This window comes from Loxodonta africana, chromosome 3, assembly GCF_030014295.1.
Source record: "Loxodonta africana isolate mLoxAfr1 chromosome 3, mLoxAfr1.hap2, whole genome shotgun sequence".
NCBI lineage: Eukaryota > Metazoa > Chordata > Mammalia > Proboscidea > Elephantidae > Loxodonta > Loxodonta africana.
The window spans coordinates 68914186-68930168 of NC_087344.1; the positions used below are offsets into that span (position 1 = coordinate 68914186).

Sequence of the window (15983 nt, forward strand, 5' to 3'; positions counted from 1 at the left end):
TCCCTGCCCCCTCCTAGCATGGAAAGGGGTAGGGCGCTCTTCATCCAGTATCTCTCACCCTCCACCTCCCAAAGTGCCACGCTACTTTCTTAGGTGCCCCCTATGGGCTTCTGGGTCTCCCTTTCCTGTTACTCCCGTGCCACACCGACCAGGTGTCAAACAAGCCCTAGTTGGCAAGGGTTGGCCACGGTTGGATGAGTCCCAGAGAGAAAGAGGCCAGACACCGCGTTGAGGTCAGGTCCCGGCTCTGCTCCCTAGTCGCGCACCACGGCGTACTCCTTGGGCGCCCAGAGCAGGCGCGGGCGGCGGATCTCGGCCCGCGAGCCGATTTCCGGGCTCCAGCAGAACTCGGGCGACAGCACCTTCGCGGGCTTGTGCAGCCAGAAGAACTTGTTGAGGTGGCTCTCGTCGTGCCAGCGCGCCTCCACGCCGCGCGCGCGGTCCCGCAGCATGGCCTGTGCGCAGTGCGCAGTCAGCTTGCGCACCGCCGCCACGCTGCCCCCAAACACCGCCGCGTGGTAGTAGAAGTCGCCCTCGCCAGGCCCCAGCGCAGCGGCCGAGCGCGCGTCGCGCTCAAAGGGCAGCAGCCACCGTGGCCAGTGGTAGTGCCAGGCGTGCAGCTGCGCCACCGACTCGGCCAGCACCTCAGGCCCAAAGGCGCCACTGAAGTGCTGGTCCACGTCCATGCAGATCACGAAGTGCGCCTCGCGGCCCAGCCGCCCGCCCAGCGCCTCGTGCAGCGTGCGCATGCGCTCCATTGACACGTCTTGCCAGCGCCGTTCGCGGGCTACGTACTCCACACGCAGCCGGCGGCCCTGACCTAGCGCCATGTGTGGCACGGCGGCCGGGCGCTCGGTAAAGACGTAGTACACCACGCGCTGACCCACCATGAAATGCTGCTCAGCTGTCTCCAGAAAGCGCGCCAGGTACTTCTCCAGATACCTGCGGGAGGGGTACCAAAGTCAGCCTGAAGGCGCCTCCCCGCTCAGCCTTACTCCCCTTGTTCCCCTCCCCAAATTCGTGGCTCTAGTCCTTTGCCAGGAATCCAATCCTTGTAATCCTGCCACCTTAGCCCCTGGAACTCCAGAATCGAACCTTTGAATTTGGGCTTGGAGGATTAATACTAGCTGCAAATTTCCACTCCTGTCCTGGAGAGATGGGGGTCCATGGCCTCTCCCTTGAATATGGGCTTTCCTGTGACTGTTTTGATCAATAGAGTACCAAGGAAGTGACACTATGCCAGCTCCTAGGAGAAGTGGCAACATCACCTGTGCCTCTTTAGAGCTCTAAACTATCCCAGAACTGTGGTGCTGCCATGCCATGAGGAAGCCCAAGCTAGCCATGCAGAGAGGCTGTGTGGAGATCGAGATCTTCAATAGTTGTAGTAATTCCATTTGAGACCTAGGTGTCTTGTAGCAGAGAGGAGCCCTTCCTGCTGGGCCTTGACAGAATTCCTGGCCCACAAAATCATAAGATACAGTAATAAATTGTTTTAAATCATTAAGTTTGGGGTAATTCCTTACATGGATTACCAGAACACTTACGATACTGGAAACTTTGTATTAACAGAATTTTTTAGAGTTTTAAAATAAGAGTAATAATGCCTAATATTTTTTAAACGTATCATATGTCAGACGCTGTTCTAGTCTTTGTACATTACCCTCACAATCTATTTTTACTTCCATTTTTCAAATGAGGAAACGGAGACATAAAGAGCTATAGTAACTTGCACAAGTATACTCAGTTAATAAGTGGTAGCACCAGGATTTAAACTCAGTTTCAAATCCTGCCACCTTCAAATCTGAGCCTGTTCCTTTACATGTCAGACCCGTCCCGTTGCTCTCGAGTTGATTCCAACTCAGCAACCCTGTAGGACAGAATAGAACTGCCCCATAGAGTTTCCAAGGAGCACCTGGTGGATTCAAACTACCAACTTTTTAGTTAGCAGCTGTAGCTTTTAACCACTGCGCCACCAGGGTTTCCTCCTTTACCTGTACTTGCTCTCTTCCTCATGGAGGTGTGGGAAGCTGGAATCAAAGACCTTGGGAGCCTCAGAATCCCAGGGTATGGATTTACAAAACCTTGAAACTTGGTCTCCTAGACTTCAGGTCTCTGAAACTTCTGGGCTCTGAAACTCTGGTGGTTAGGGTTGGTGCAGGAAGCACGCTTCAGCATTCGTGAGAGAAGTCAGGGCACCAAGGCCCCAGGAGAGGCCAAGGCCCCCATGTGACCCAGCAGTTCTGCCCACTAGGTTGATAGGCTAGCTTTTGGTCTTGTTTGCCCCCTTGATTCCCAGGGGCCCTTCTGGAAGGTGGATACCCAGCTTGGACACTCCCTCCCATCCAGAATGGGGAGGTCAGTGCCTCCACTATTTTTTCTCCACCTACCATTCCCAGTTACTTCTCACACTTGGAGGCCCTCCCATTTTGCTGGCCATTCAGCTCCTTGTTCACTCCTACAGAGATTTGTGTTCTCCACTCTTCACGGCCACCTCCTCCCATGGCCACTCCCTTAACTTGGCCATCATCAGCATCTGTTCTTCCTCCAAAATTGTACCCTCACCCATCCCAATCTGTGAGCACCCCCATTCTTCCATCTCACTTACTCTGATACCCCTTTCACATTCCTACCTCACTGAGTCCTCTGATCTGCGACCCTACCACTTTCTCAGTATTCATCACCCTTCTGCTCTTCACTTACCTCTTTACCCAGCTTGGGTTCCCCAGTCCCTAGCAGAACCCCACAGCTCCCCAGCCCCTCGCCCTTCATCAGAGATGAAGTACCCTCTATTTACTGTGCACCTGTCCCTGAGCCACTGACCTCCAATGGGCACTCACTGCAGCCAGGCCATCCCTTCTGTTTGCCCACTTACTTTCCCCTCTCATCACTCTCACCTGAAAGACTTATTTTCTCAATGCAAATCCACCAATGGCTCCAGATAGACCAGCTCCAGCCCCTAGGCAGCTTACTTCTAGGACATGGTTCTGAATCCTCAGCTGCTTGTGCTAAGTGGGCTTGATAGTGTTGGTGTCCAGGGGGTGGTGGAGAATGGTGTTGCCCTCACCCTGGGAGTCTGGGACAAGGGATGCTGTCTTTGCCTTCGCCTTGAGATCTCATGGCACAGGGGAACAGGGTGCTGCCATCCCACCCTTTCATCCCATGAATACCCCCACCCCGCACCCTGCCTGGACAGCACCCTCTGCCCTCCCAAAGGCCTTACCTGCCTACAGCAAAGACAGTCAGCCCAATGGTGAGGTTTTGTTGTCTAACTTTTTGCTGGGCCACATCTGGGTCAAAGGTGCCATCCCAAATAATGGGGGCCCCCCAGGAGGTGCAGGTCAGGACTTCAGGCCGGGCCCTGGCCGGGGTAGGGGTGGGGAGACAGGTCCATCCATCTGCCCACTTGGTGTATGCCCACTGCTACCTCCCTGGTACTGGGCCCTGGGGACCCACAGAGGAATCACACCCAGTCCCTGCCCTGAGCAGCCCCTTCACAGAACTGACACAGACAGGCACAGGGCTGGGAGATGTGTGGCCTGAGGGGCCCCTGGGGTTAGTGGGCTGTGTGGCTATGCCAGGGTGGGAGACGTGAGACGCTGGGGCAGAGCTCTGCAGGTAGGTGGGCATTCTGGGAGGGAAGAGGGGTGACAGCTCCTTACCAGGGGCGCAGGAAACCCGTGAAGTTGTCACTCAGCAGCGGCATTCTGGCTGAAGGGCAGACACCCATGGGGATGAAGACTTCCAGGTACCTGTGGGGTAGGGCCCGCAGTGAGCCAGCCTGCCTCAGAAGACCTCTTGCTTTGCTCCTTACAAGAAGGGAGAGCCCACAAGGACCATTGCCCCAGGCTGAAATGGCCATCACCCGCCATCGCTCAAGGAGGCATTTAGCAAGTGGATCTCTAGGGTCTCAACCCTCATCCTGGTGGTCCTCCCTTGAGTGCTGAGGAGGGCATTGTACCTGACTACAGGGATCCAATACAGGAGCAGGCCTAGGAAGCCAAGTGCAAGTAAGATCAGCTGCCAGAAGATTCTCTTCCAGGCCCTGGGGGGAGGGGTGCCATCAGCAACTCATTTATACACATACACACAACGTATTATTATTTATGTAATTTTAAAGTTTCCTTTTATTTGCTTTTTTCAATAAGAATATACTCTATTCACATGGTACAGACATTCAGAGGAACAAAAGTCTCTCCTGTTCCCTGCTACCCAGTTCCTCTGCATGGAGGCAGCTAATGTTACCAGTTTCTTGTGTGTCCTTCCAGAGACAGTCTGTGTACATACAGGCAAATATACATATAGCAGCAAGTACGCATGCACACACACACTGTATCTTCCTTTTTCTCCCCTCTCCCCACACACACAGATGGTAGCACGGTAGACATGCTGTTCTGCACCTTGTGGTTTTCACTGAGCATTGTGTGTTCAAGGTTATTTCATCTCAGCACCTAAAGAGCTTAAAGAGCTTCCTAAACCTATAGGGTCGCTATGAGTCGGAATCGACTAGATGGCAACGGGTCTGTTTTTTTTTTTTTTTTTTTATTATGCAGTTGGGAGCCCTGGTGATGCAGTGGTTAAGAGCTATGGTGAGCTACGGCTGCTAACCAAAAAGTTCGACAGTTCGAATTCACTAGCCGCTCTTTGGAAACCCTATGTGGCAGTTCTGCTCTGTCCTATAGGGTCTCTAAGAGTTGGAATCGACTCCACGGCAGTGGGTTAATATGCAGTTGATTGGAGCTAGCGAGGTAATTTACCTATCCAGGCCCATTCTGATGGGTATTTGGCTTTCTAATCCTTTGCTTTTCCCAGCGCCACTGCAGGGAATGACCTAGGGCAGGCTCGGGGGCTGTAACAGTAAGAGTTGGGGTGCTTAGCCTGGGTAGAGGGTGGAACCGACCTTGGACAGCAGGAGAGGCCAAGAGAGGATTCAGGCAGCGTTTGGCTTGGTGGCTGGAGTTGAGAGCTGTTTGGGACTCAGAGCTGAGTTGCTGGGCTGCCTTGGGGGCTGAATGTGGTCAGTGCCCACCTGTCTGTGGTGGCGCCAGTAACCAGGTTGGGCGAGTTCAGAGCTCAGTGGCCCCATTCCCGGCTCTGAGGAGGCCGACTTTGGGATTGGTCCATGGTTGACGGTTTTCCAAAAGGACCCAGAATGTTAAGAACGAGCTCCTCCTGGGAACTTGCCTTGCCCTCCCCACTCCCCATGGTGTGCCGTTGCCTCTAGAGAGCCTGGAAGCTTCATGGTGATGAACATGGACACCAGAACCAGATCCCTGGGTTTGAAGCCCAAGTCCATCACTTCTTAGCTTTCTGACATGGGCAAGGTTATGGACCTCTTTGTGCTTCAATCCCCTCATCTATTAAATGGGGATAATAAGAATTGTATCCACCCAAAATATGTATTATAAATCCCAATCCCTATACCTGTGGCTGTAATCCCATTTGGGAATGGGTTTTCTTTGTACTGGTAAGAAGCCATATTAATGTAGGCTGTGTTGTAAGCCAATAACCTTAGAAATATAAAAAGAGCAGATTAGGACAGAGAAGCAAGCAGAGATGGGGGAAGGTAGATGCCATGCCATGTGAAGATCACCATGATCACCAAGGAATAGAAGCTGAAAAGAGACAAGGACCTTTCCATAGAGCCAACAGAGAAAGCCTTCCCCTAGAGCCAGGGACTTGAATTTGGACTTCTAGCCTCCCAAAATGTGAGAAAATAAATTTCTGTTTGTTCAAGCTACCCTCTTGTGGTATTTCTGTTGCAGCAGCACTAGGAAACTAAGACACCGTCTTCAAGCTTTGTCAAGTTAAGACAAGCTAAGCGCTTAGAACAAGGCCACACACATGGTAATAGCTCAGTGCATGGTAGCTGTTGTTGGTGATGATGATGATTTCCATTCTTCTTGAACAGACCTTCATCATCCCCTGGCCAACCTCCCAACTTTACTCCCTTCCAAAATCTGGCTGCCCCAGTCTTCTTCAGAAGCCTGCTTGCATCAAACCCTCCTTGCCCTGCCTTTTCTGCTACCTCGCCTCCACCTCCTTTAACCATTCCTTGGGAAGTGTGTCTAGTAAATAGCGCTGAGAATAGTCTTGCAGTTGTGTGTCTGTTTGTGTGTATCAGCATGTGTGCCATCTCAACTCGTGGCACCTCCACCTATTTGATTGGCCAAGCCAGAAGCCTGGGCGCACCCTCACCCTGACCTCCCCCAGCTCCTGCTGTCATTCCTGGCTTGTGTTGACTTGGCCTTCTTGGTCTCACCCCTCGCTGCCCCTCTTCTTCTTCCCTTTGGCTCCACTGTGCTGATGGCTTATCTCTTATCAGGACCATTGAAGCAGCTCCCTCGCTCCTGCCAGTCACCCCCTACATGGCCACCAGAGTCATCTCATAAAAAACCAACCTGCCTTAACAACTTTCACATAGCACGGACAGGTGAGTCCTCAAAGAAAAAATACATTTACAAATCCATATGTGTGTAGATAAACATGGAAAACCGTTCACCATCACTAGTAATCAAAAACATGCAAATGAGAGCAAGGTGGTATGTTTTGCCTATAAAATGAGTACTTTTTTTTTTTTTTTTCAAATAAATGAAAATAACCAAGCTGCGAGAATACAGTGAGACAGGCACTCTTGTGCTTGCTAGTGGGAGTGTAAATTGCTATAGCCTTTTTGGAAAGCAACTTAGCTATAGTAATTGAAAGCTTTCAATATTCATCGCCTTTGATCCAATAACCCCAACTTCTGGGAATCTGTTCAAAGGAGATAAACTTCAGTATGGAAATGTTTATGCATCAAAAAAGCTGTCAGTTTCTGTCCATTTGTGCATTCAACATATACTTGCCGGGCACAAGCTCAGTGTCAAGCTCTATGCTAGGGCAGGGGTTTAGAGATGAATGAGATACAGACCCTGTCTTCAGGAAATAGGGTCATGAAGATGGGGGGAGTGGAGAGTAGAGGGTGAGTCAGATGACAGGCAGAAAACAGGTGAATAAAACACAGCATGACTGCTGTGATTAGTGTAAATACAAGATGGTATGAGGGCAAATCAGAGGATGGCACCGAGCCTTGACAGATGAGGAGGATGTCAGGAAAGCTTCCTGGAGGGGGTGACCTCTAAACTAGGACCTGAACAATTGGAAATTAGCCAGGCAAAGAAGGCAGTGGCAGGAAGGAGGTCTGTGAAAAGGAAACAGCAATGTGCAGATAACGTGGTGAGAGTTAAGGCTACAGAAGCAAGCCAGGGCCAGATAACCCAGGATTTAAATTCTAGGCTAAGGAATTTGGACTTTATCTTGAGGGCCATGGGGAGCTGTGAAAGGTCTTCCCATCAGAGAATGACATGGTCATATTTTTATCTGAAAGAGGTGCTGCAGCTCAACTGGTGAGACTGGACATGGTAGGGTAGGAGGAGGGCATGGTTGGAGGTAGGAAGACCAATTAGAGGCCAGTTGCCAGCCCACAGGAGCTAATGGGGGCATGAACCAGGGTATTGGCAGTGGGGAGGAGCAGATAACAAAGGACTACCAAGGAGGTGGAATGGGCAAGATTGGTCATTGATTAGAGGGCCAGGGCTGGGGGCTGGGAGAGGAGGAGATGCCTGAGTGTCTGGGCTGGCAGGCTCAAGAGAGGGTTCTGGATTTACCAGGAGGGTACAGGTATCATGGGAGTAGGTGGGCTCAAGGGAGAAAGCACAGTGGGGAAAGAACCCAGGGCCCAGGACACCCAGGGAATGGTGGGACTAGGAAGAGACTAAGGGCAAAGTCAACTTCTCAGTGGGCGGGGGGATGATGGGAGATGCGGAAGTGGAAGCAGGCGGTGCAGGCAATCCTTTTTAGAAGTTTGGCTGTAAGGAGGAATGAGAGATGGTAACCGCAGGGGAGCGAGGGGTTGGGATTGACGGAGGTATTTGTTTTCTTTCACATAAGGGAGACCGGAGTGCGGTTCAGTGCTGACTGGATGGCATCTATGGAGAAAGGAGGCTTGAAGTCACAGGGAGAGGCATCATCTGAGGATAAGACGGAACTGAAAAGGGCCCTGGTGTCCAGTGGAAGGGGTTGGCTAAATCAAGTTATTATGAAGGCTCTGCAAAACCATGGAAGAATGCTTATGAAGGAGTGTTAAATGGAAAAGGCAGGATCCAAAATTGATGAGCACTAGGATTACAATTTAGTAAAAATAAAAGCATGCACCAGAAAATAAGATGAAAAGGAAAAATTTAAGAGGTTGTGTTGGAGCTGTGAGATTGTAGTAGGGTTTTTTTCTTCCCCCTTTCTTTTGTTTCCCCCTCCTCCACCCCTAATTACCTATAAAATGAAGATTACAGCTTAGGAAACACCGTGTGGCAGTTCTACTCTTTCATGTAGGGTTGCTATGTGTCAGAATTGATTCAACAGCGTACAACAACAACCTCTATCATATGCTTATTTGCTTTCTTAATGAAGGAAAAATCCAAAGAGTTAGCAACTTAAGAGAAAAACAATTTGTTCCTAGGAACTGCAAGATAAAATCCATACCCCTTAAAAAAAAAAAACAAAAAAAAACCCTTAGCCCTGCCTTAAGAAGCCTTCGGAATCTGGTCTCTTAACTCTCAGCATTTTAAGCACTCACACCCTCTGACTCAGCTTTCCCACCTCCAGGAATTGAGACTGCGCAGTAGCCAGGACAATGGTGGTCTGTGGCGTTGTTTGGAAAAAGCAAATGGATTTCCACCTCAGTGGCCATCAGTAGGGAATTGGATGAATGAATTATGCATATGCATGCAATGAAAATTAACGTGGTCACTACAAAAATGAGGTAGGTTATTTTATCGCATGGTGTTACAGATTGAATTGTGTTCCCTCAAAATAAGTGTTGAAATCCTGCCACCCCCCCCCCCCCGCCAAAAAAAAAGACTAGTTGCTGTCAAGTCATTCTGACTCATGGCTCCATGTGTGGCAGAGTAGAACTGTGCTCCATAGGGTTTTCAAGGCTGTGATCTTTCAGAAGAAGATTGCCAGGCTTTTCTTCTGAGGCACCTCTGGGTAGGCTCAAACAACCAACCTTTCAGTTAGTACAGTTAATCCTTGACTTACGTTGAGATTCTGTTCCAATGACTCTGTCCTAACTCAGTTCTGACTTTTTTTTTTCAGTTTTCATTTTTATTGCCTTTTATTATCAGTATCTTTATAAATTTGATCTTTGAACCTCTGGTAGTGAACATCTGAGAATGATTACATCAGCAAAGTGTGCACTCCCACATTACATGTTGTAAATATTACTAATGAGAAGATGTGAAAAAAAAAAAAAGAAGAAAACCAGACCATTGTAAGTGTGGTTTGTGGTTTGTCATAACTTGAATGTGTCGTAAGTCAGGACTACCTGTAGTCGAGAGCTTAACCATTAGTGTCAGCCACCCTATCTCCAAATAAGGTTATATCCATAGATACAGACTCCACTCCGACCCTAGCCTCTATACCTGTGGATATGGTCTTATTTGGAAATAGGATTTTCATTGTTACATTAAGGGACCGTATCAGTGGAGGGCGTGTCTTAAACCTAACCACTTCTGATTAGGCTATATAACTCACTTTCCTGAGTTAAAAAAGAGCAGATTAGATACAGAAGTAAGCAACAAATGGGGGTGGAGAGGGGGTGGTGCCATATGGGGATCACCAAAGAGCTGAGGAATGGGGCTACAGATGCTGAAAGAGACAAGGATCTTCCCCAGAGCCAAGGAGAGAGCCTTCCCCTGGATCCACGCCCTGCATTTGGACTCTAGCCTCCTGAACTGTGAGGAAGTACATTTTTTTAAAGCCACCTATTTGTGGTGTTTCTGTTACATCAGCACTAGGAAACTAAGCCACATGGAAAAGGAAGTAACAGAACTATATGGAGCGGGGGAAGCCCTTATACCGATGCACCTGTGTAGGTACAGACATGTATATCTCTGTTCTTTCATAAATGTGTAGGAGGAGATCTAGAACAGCATCATCCAAAAGAAATACAATGTGAGCCACATGTGTAATTTAAAATTTTATAGTAGCCACAGTAAAAGAGGTGAAAAGAAACAGGTGAAATTAATGAGAATATTTAACTAATATATCCAAAATATCATTTCAACATGTAGTCACTATAAAAATTATTAATGAGATATTTTACATTCTTGATTTATAGTAAATCTTCAAAATCTAGTGTGTATTTTACACTTACAGCATATCTCCATTGTAACTAGCCCTGTTTCAAGTGATTGGTTTGGAGTTGGCGGCTACCATACTGAACAGCATGGATTTAGAAGGAGACACACCAGGCTGTTAATGCTGGGCTCAGATGGGAGGAATTGGCGGGGGGGACTTCAACTTTTTAGCTTGATATACTTCTATAGTATCCCCTAAAAATGGGGTGCAGTCATTGCTTGGAGGCTCTGGTGGTACTAATCTGGGCCTCATGGGATACAGTGAGAGGGCACCTGCAGACATGGTGCCATGTGACCTCTCCATTTGGATGTCTCAGGAGCATCTCAAACTTAAAAACACCAAACCGGTTGCGATCAAGTCAATTCCAACTCATAGTGACCCTATAGGGCAGATTAGAACTGCCCCAAAGGGTTTCCAAGGAGCGCCTGGTGGATCCGAACTGCCTACCTTTTTGTTAGCAGCCATGGCTCTTAACCACTATGCCACCAGGGTTTTTGGTTTATCTCAAACTTAGATGGCCAAAATGTACTCTTGATTTTCCTCTGAAACCTGCTGCTCCCTCAGACCTTCTCCATCCTGGTATATGACATCATGATTACCTGCCCCATTTCTCAAACTGGAGGCCTAGGAGTCTTCTTCGATTCCCCCCTTTCCCTCACTGCCCACATCCAGCCCCTCAGCAAAGCCTGTGGACGTTCCTTCACAGACATACCCACATCCACCCACTTGCCTTCGTCCACTCATCCCACTCTGGACACCCTGCCTCTCACCTGGGTACCTTAGCTCCCACTAACTCACCTCCCTGGTTCTACTCTTGCCCTCCTACAATCCACTCTCTAGAATGATCTTCTGAAAAACAAAATAGAACATGCCTCCCCCCTCTCTTCCAGAGACTTCTCACTGCTTTTTAATAAAATTCACACCCTGGGCACTAGCTGACCTCTGCAATATCTTCCTCTTCTCCATTCCATTCACACACACTTGTCCACTGCTCCCCTGCACCCGGCCTTCTTGTTCACCTTTGCCTGGATCTCTGTCATTTAGATCTCAGTTACAGTTCTCTGGGTGTCTTCTTTTACCACTTGGCTTCTCTCTACCACTGACTCCTACCTAAGTCTGTCTCCAGCCCAGCCCCCTCACTGAGCACTGGACTCAGGTATCCATGTGTCTCCTGGACAGCTGTGTCCACCTGGGTGTACCACAGAGGCCTCAGACTCAGTGGTCTGCAGGCTGCACTTTGCATTTTCCCTGATCTCTTCCGTGTTCTCAGACACTGGTCCCAATTACTCAGATGGGGCCCTTTCACCCTCCCCAACGAAGTTCTGTTACTTCTACCTCCTTCCTAGTGCCCAAAGCTGCCCTACTCTCCACCCCCAGATGGCTCTTTTCCTGTCATCTACCTAGCAAGCTCCTACTTGTTTTTTAACACCCAGCTTCCTCCTTGGGGACGGTTTCCTCACCTTCCACTGTTCTCTCCACAATATGCACCTTTCCACCATGTCCAGACCTCTGTTATGGCACTTACCAACTATGCTATGTGACTGTCTTCTTCACTAGGCTGTGCGCTTCCTGTTTTACTAGACCTTGTATTTTTAGTGCCAGATTCCAAGGCTGCCTCATAGTTGGTGATATTAATAATTACTTGTTCAGTAAATGAATGAGGCAATGAATGGGCTCCTTGTCTTCATCCTCTTTCCCAAGTGGTATTACTCCTTTGCTTAAAACACAAGTTCCTTTGAGATTGTTTACAATCTTTATTAATAATCACAGATATGTACTGAACCACTCTGCCAAGTGTATTACGTGCCGGTATCAGTTAAATCTGGCCACAATCCCTTGATGTAGATGCTGTGATTATCTCTACCTTATGCGGAACTGAGGCTCAGAAAGGTACTTTCTTAGGGTCACACAGCGGTAAGGGTTGGTACTGAAATTTGGACCCAGGTCTGTCTGACTCCCAAACCGGAGTGTGTAGCATGGCATTTGGGACTCCTTATGACCTGGCCTTGAAGCACCCCTGAGGGTCATCTCACAAGGGTCGCCAGCCTGCTGTTATTATCACTCCTCATAGGCTTGGCTCTTCCAAGGCACCTCCCTTTTCTGGCCCATCAATGTCCCCTCCCCCCCCGCCCCCCCGCAAGCAGCCTTTGCCAAGGCCTTAGGCTGCTGAGCTCTCTGGGGGCCCCGCTTCCTCTCCTCACTTGGACTTCAGCTCGAAGCTGAGTTCCTGGAGGGCTGACTACAGCTGGGTGTCTCCAGCTCCTGGAAGCCTGGCCAGACCCGGTACTCCCAGGTGGCAAGATTGCTCCAGGAGTGTACGGCGGTAGGTACCGCCTGAGCTGGAGGGAGAGGAAGAGGCTGGAGCAGGCCTCAGGCTCTCTCTGCCCTCAGTCGCTGCTGTCCCAACCCTCTTAGCCAGCCCCCTCCCATCCAGGGCAGAGCAAGCTGATGCTTATCTTGGGCACTGGGCCTCTGCCAGGGCAGCCAGGCAGAGCTGGCCCTAGGTGGCCCAGGGGAGCTCAAACTGTCAGGTCTGGGAGGGTGCCGAGACCTGGGTCTGGGGTAGGGACACACCAGCCATGCCTGCCCCCTCCCATGCACCAGCCTGGGAGCCCCTAGTCCATGGAGAGCCCTCCCTGATCTATCCACTCCATATTCCTTGGTCAGGTATTTTAAAAGGAACCCTCTCCACCCCACTGCCCACCACTTGCAGAAGGTGGTCTCTCAAGCCCCGTACAATACACTGCTCCCCACTCTCCTTGCTTTCAAGAAGGGTAAAGATCAGCCATTTGTTGTGGGAACAAGTTTTCAGTCTTGGACAGTCACTCGCAGTGGCAATAGAAAGGGCACCCATGGGAAATGAGGAATGCACCCTAGGCTTTCGTTCCCTGGCTCAGCAAGGGGATTCGGAGTTCAGGGAAGTAAGAGGAGTTACCCAGCTCTTCACTGGCTACAGGATTTCCTGGGGCACAGTATCCTCTCACCCAACTGCCCATGCCCATGGACCGTCTCACTACCCCTTGAGTGATGTCCATACTAGAGTCACCTTCTCCCATGACCTGTGGCTCAGCCGGTACTCAAGGAACGAGCTTTGGAGCCTCCCCCATGACTGTTTTCGCCACCAGACTGGACTTTTCTTGTGTTAGTTGTCCCTGTCCCCTCCTCCCCCACCTGTTGACAGTGTCCCCACTCACCGGAGTCCCTCCTTGCAAGCCATGTTGAGAAGCTGGTAGGACAGGCTGCCAGGAGCCCCCTTAGCTCAGATTCCAGGGAGGAAATGACCTGTTCCCGGTGACTGGGAGAAAGCAGCTCCAGCTCCTCAGCCTCAGGAACCACACCCACAGTGGTAAGTAGGGATGGACTGCTCAGGGGAGAGACCTGATCTGGGCAGGGCCTGATCCAGGAAGCTGGCCTGGGGTAGGGATGAGGGTTGGGGAGCCCCCTTGGGGCCAATCCCTTAAAGACAGTGGATCTGCATAAAGCCAACTTTGGTTGGCCAGAGCTTCTGAGCTATTTTGTACTGACTCCTCTTCCCTTATTCCTCTTCCTTCCTAGGGGACCTTGAGCCCCTCCTGGGTGTCTTCCGGTTCCTGGGAATGGCCAGAGGTCAGGTCTTGGTGTTTGTCACCTGGGAAAAGCTTGTTTTGCAGAACCTCAGCCAGCTTTCAAGGGCGCTGGTTGCTAGCGTGTGACCTTGGACAATTCAGTTTACCTCTTCGAACTCTTTACCTCCTCAGTAAAATGGGGCGCATACACCAGTCACCCAGGGCAGTGAGAAGCCCAGATAAGATAATGGGTACAGAACAGCTTTGTAAAGTTTACACCTGACGGTGTTTTTAGAAGTCTGAGTTGTGACCCATTAGAGGGCTGTGAAATTCGTGTAGTGGATTGTGACCAAGATTTTTAAAGTGTGAAGTGGATGAAAATTGAAAAGAAAATACCAGAGTGGATTGAGGTGGGTATTGTTTCATGAAATTTTCATTTCAGTTATACAAGTGCATATGAAAAATTTGGAAAATATTTTTTTCAACTCTGGGTCGTGACCAATAAAGGTTTGAGAAATTCTGTGTATAGGGTAAACAACAGGAGCAAATATAAAATATATTTAAGGAAGCACCCTGGCAATAGGTTGGGGCTGTATATCTAAAGTAAGTAAGACCAATATTTATCTAAGTCAATCCCCTCAAATTCACCTTTTCCTATTTAGGAGTAGTTTTGGCTCCCTTCCCCTGGCCACATGCATACAAACTCAAATAAGGCCTGGCTTTGGTTACTCCCTCGCCCCACATTGGTATTCTCATGAAGGGGAAATCGAGGTCCAGATGAAGAGACTTGCCCAGTCACACAGGTGAGCAGAGGCTCACCGCGTGCATTCCTCACCCTAGGGAGATGAAAGGCAGCGCACGGGTCTCCCTTGCTTGGGGTCCTCAGGGCTCAGTTTCCACGCAGGCACTTCACCCCAGGGTTCCCTGTGTCCTCCCCCTTCTCCCTCAGCTCAGGGTCCCTCACCCCTTCTTCTGCAGCTGCCATTCCTTAACCTCCTGCACTCTGGACTCTCCAGCCTGGCTTCCACACTCCTGCTATTTTCCCTCCTCCACATAAGTTACATTTTAACAGGCTTTCCAGACAGGAGTTATCAAGATGTGGGTATTAGTTTTTCAGAAGTAGCACGCTTAATCTCCCAAAGCCCCACCTTTAGAGATTCTGATTCCATAGATTGGGGCCTGGGCCTCATGTTCCGCATTTTTAACAGGAGGAAACATCTCAAGGAAAAACTTTATTGGGCATTCTAGGTTAATGGGCATAACCTAGAGAAGGAGAAGGGCGGTGAGGCCAAGTAGCCGCCTCTTTTTCCCTCCCCTGTGATAGCACAGAGCCCTGATGGCGCAACAGTTAAGAGCTTGGCTGCTAACCAAGTGGTTGGCAGTGAGAATCCACCAGCTGCTCCTTGGAAACCCTATGGGGCAGTTCTGCTCTGTCCTACAGGGTCGATATGAGTCGGAATCAACTCAACAGCATTGAGTTGTGATAGGGCAGTTCAAACCCACCAGTGCTCTGTGGGAGAAAGATGTGGCAGTCTGTGTCTGTAAAGATTACAGCATTGGAAACCCTATGGAGCAGTTCTGCCGTGTCCTGTGGGGTCACTATAAGTTGCAATGGGCTCCATGGCAACGGTTTTTTTTTTTTTTAATGATAGCTGCAGGGTAGCTTAAAAACTACACTAGCAGGATACGCCTCCTTTCTAGTCCCAGGCTTGGTTCACAAGAGGCACATGGTCACCATGGGAGCTACTGCTAGGGCACACACCTCATCTAACCCAGCCAGCTCACGCTCCACTCAGCTGCACTGCCACGTTCACTTTCACGCCTTGGCGTGTGATGCCTCGGTCTGGAATGCTCCCTCCACTCCTCTGTTCAAGGATTGGGTTCCCCCTCCTTGAGAGTGGTGACTGTATTTCTAATTCACGCTCCAGAAATAGATCAAAAGTGCTGAGTGACACAAAGCCTTCCCGGGGCTATTCTGGACACTAGGTAGTTCCAACCAAGGGCCCCTGCTGGGCTGTGGGAGAGTCAGAGGCCAGCTCCAGATGTGCCAGATGCTGCTGGCCCAACAGTCATGTCTTCCTCCAAGGGGGACAGTGGGTAGGGCGGCTCAGAGCTGAGGGGCATGCCATGGGACGGCTATGCAACCAGTAGAGGTGATTTCTGCTTACCCTTGTGAACTGGGGCTAGGAGCGCCCTCAGATGGCACAGCCTCAGCCAAGTGTGGAGGATACACAGGCGCTTCGCCCCTCCCCAACCCTGGGACCC

General features: G+C 49.9%; 1 protein-coding gene across 1 annotated transcript; it reads right to left on the reverse strand.

Annotated features, from left to right (window-relative positions):
- Window positions 1-254: 254 nt before the first annotated feature.
- A3GALT2 (alpha 1,3-galactosyltransferase 2) lies at window positions 255-15919 on the reverse strand. Its single transcript, XM_010595185.3, has 5 exons — window positions 13368-15919; window positions 3959-4042; window positions 3660-3749; window positions 3221-3358; window positions 255-942 (listed from the first exon to the last, which is right to left on the reverse strand). Exons 1-5 carry the CDS (start codon window positions 13388-13390, stop codon window positions 255-257), a joined length of 1023 nt encoding a protein of 340 aa, XP_010593487.1. The 5' UTR covers window positions 13391-15919.
- Window positions 15920-15983: the final 64 nt, after the last annotated feature.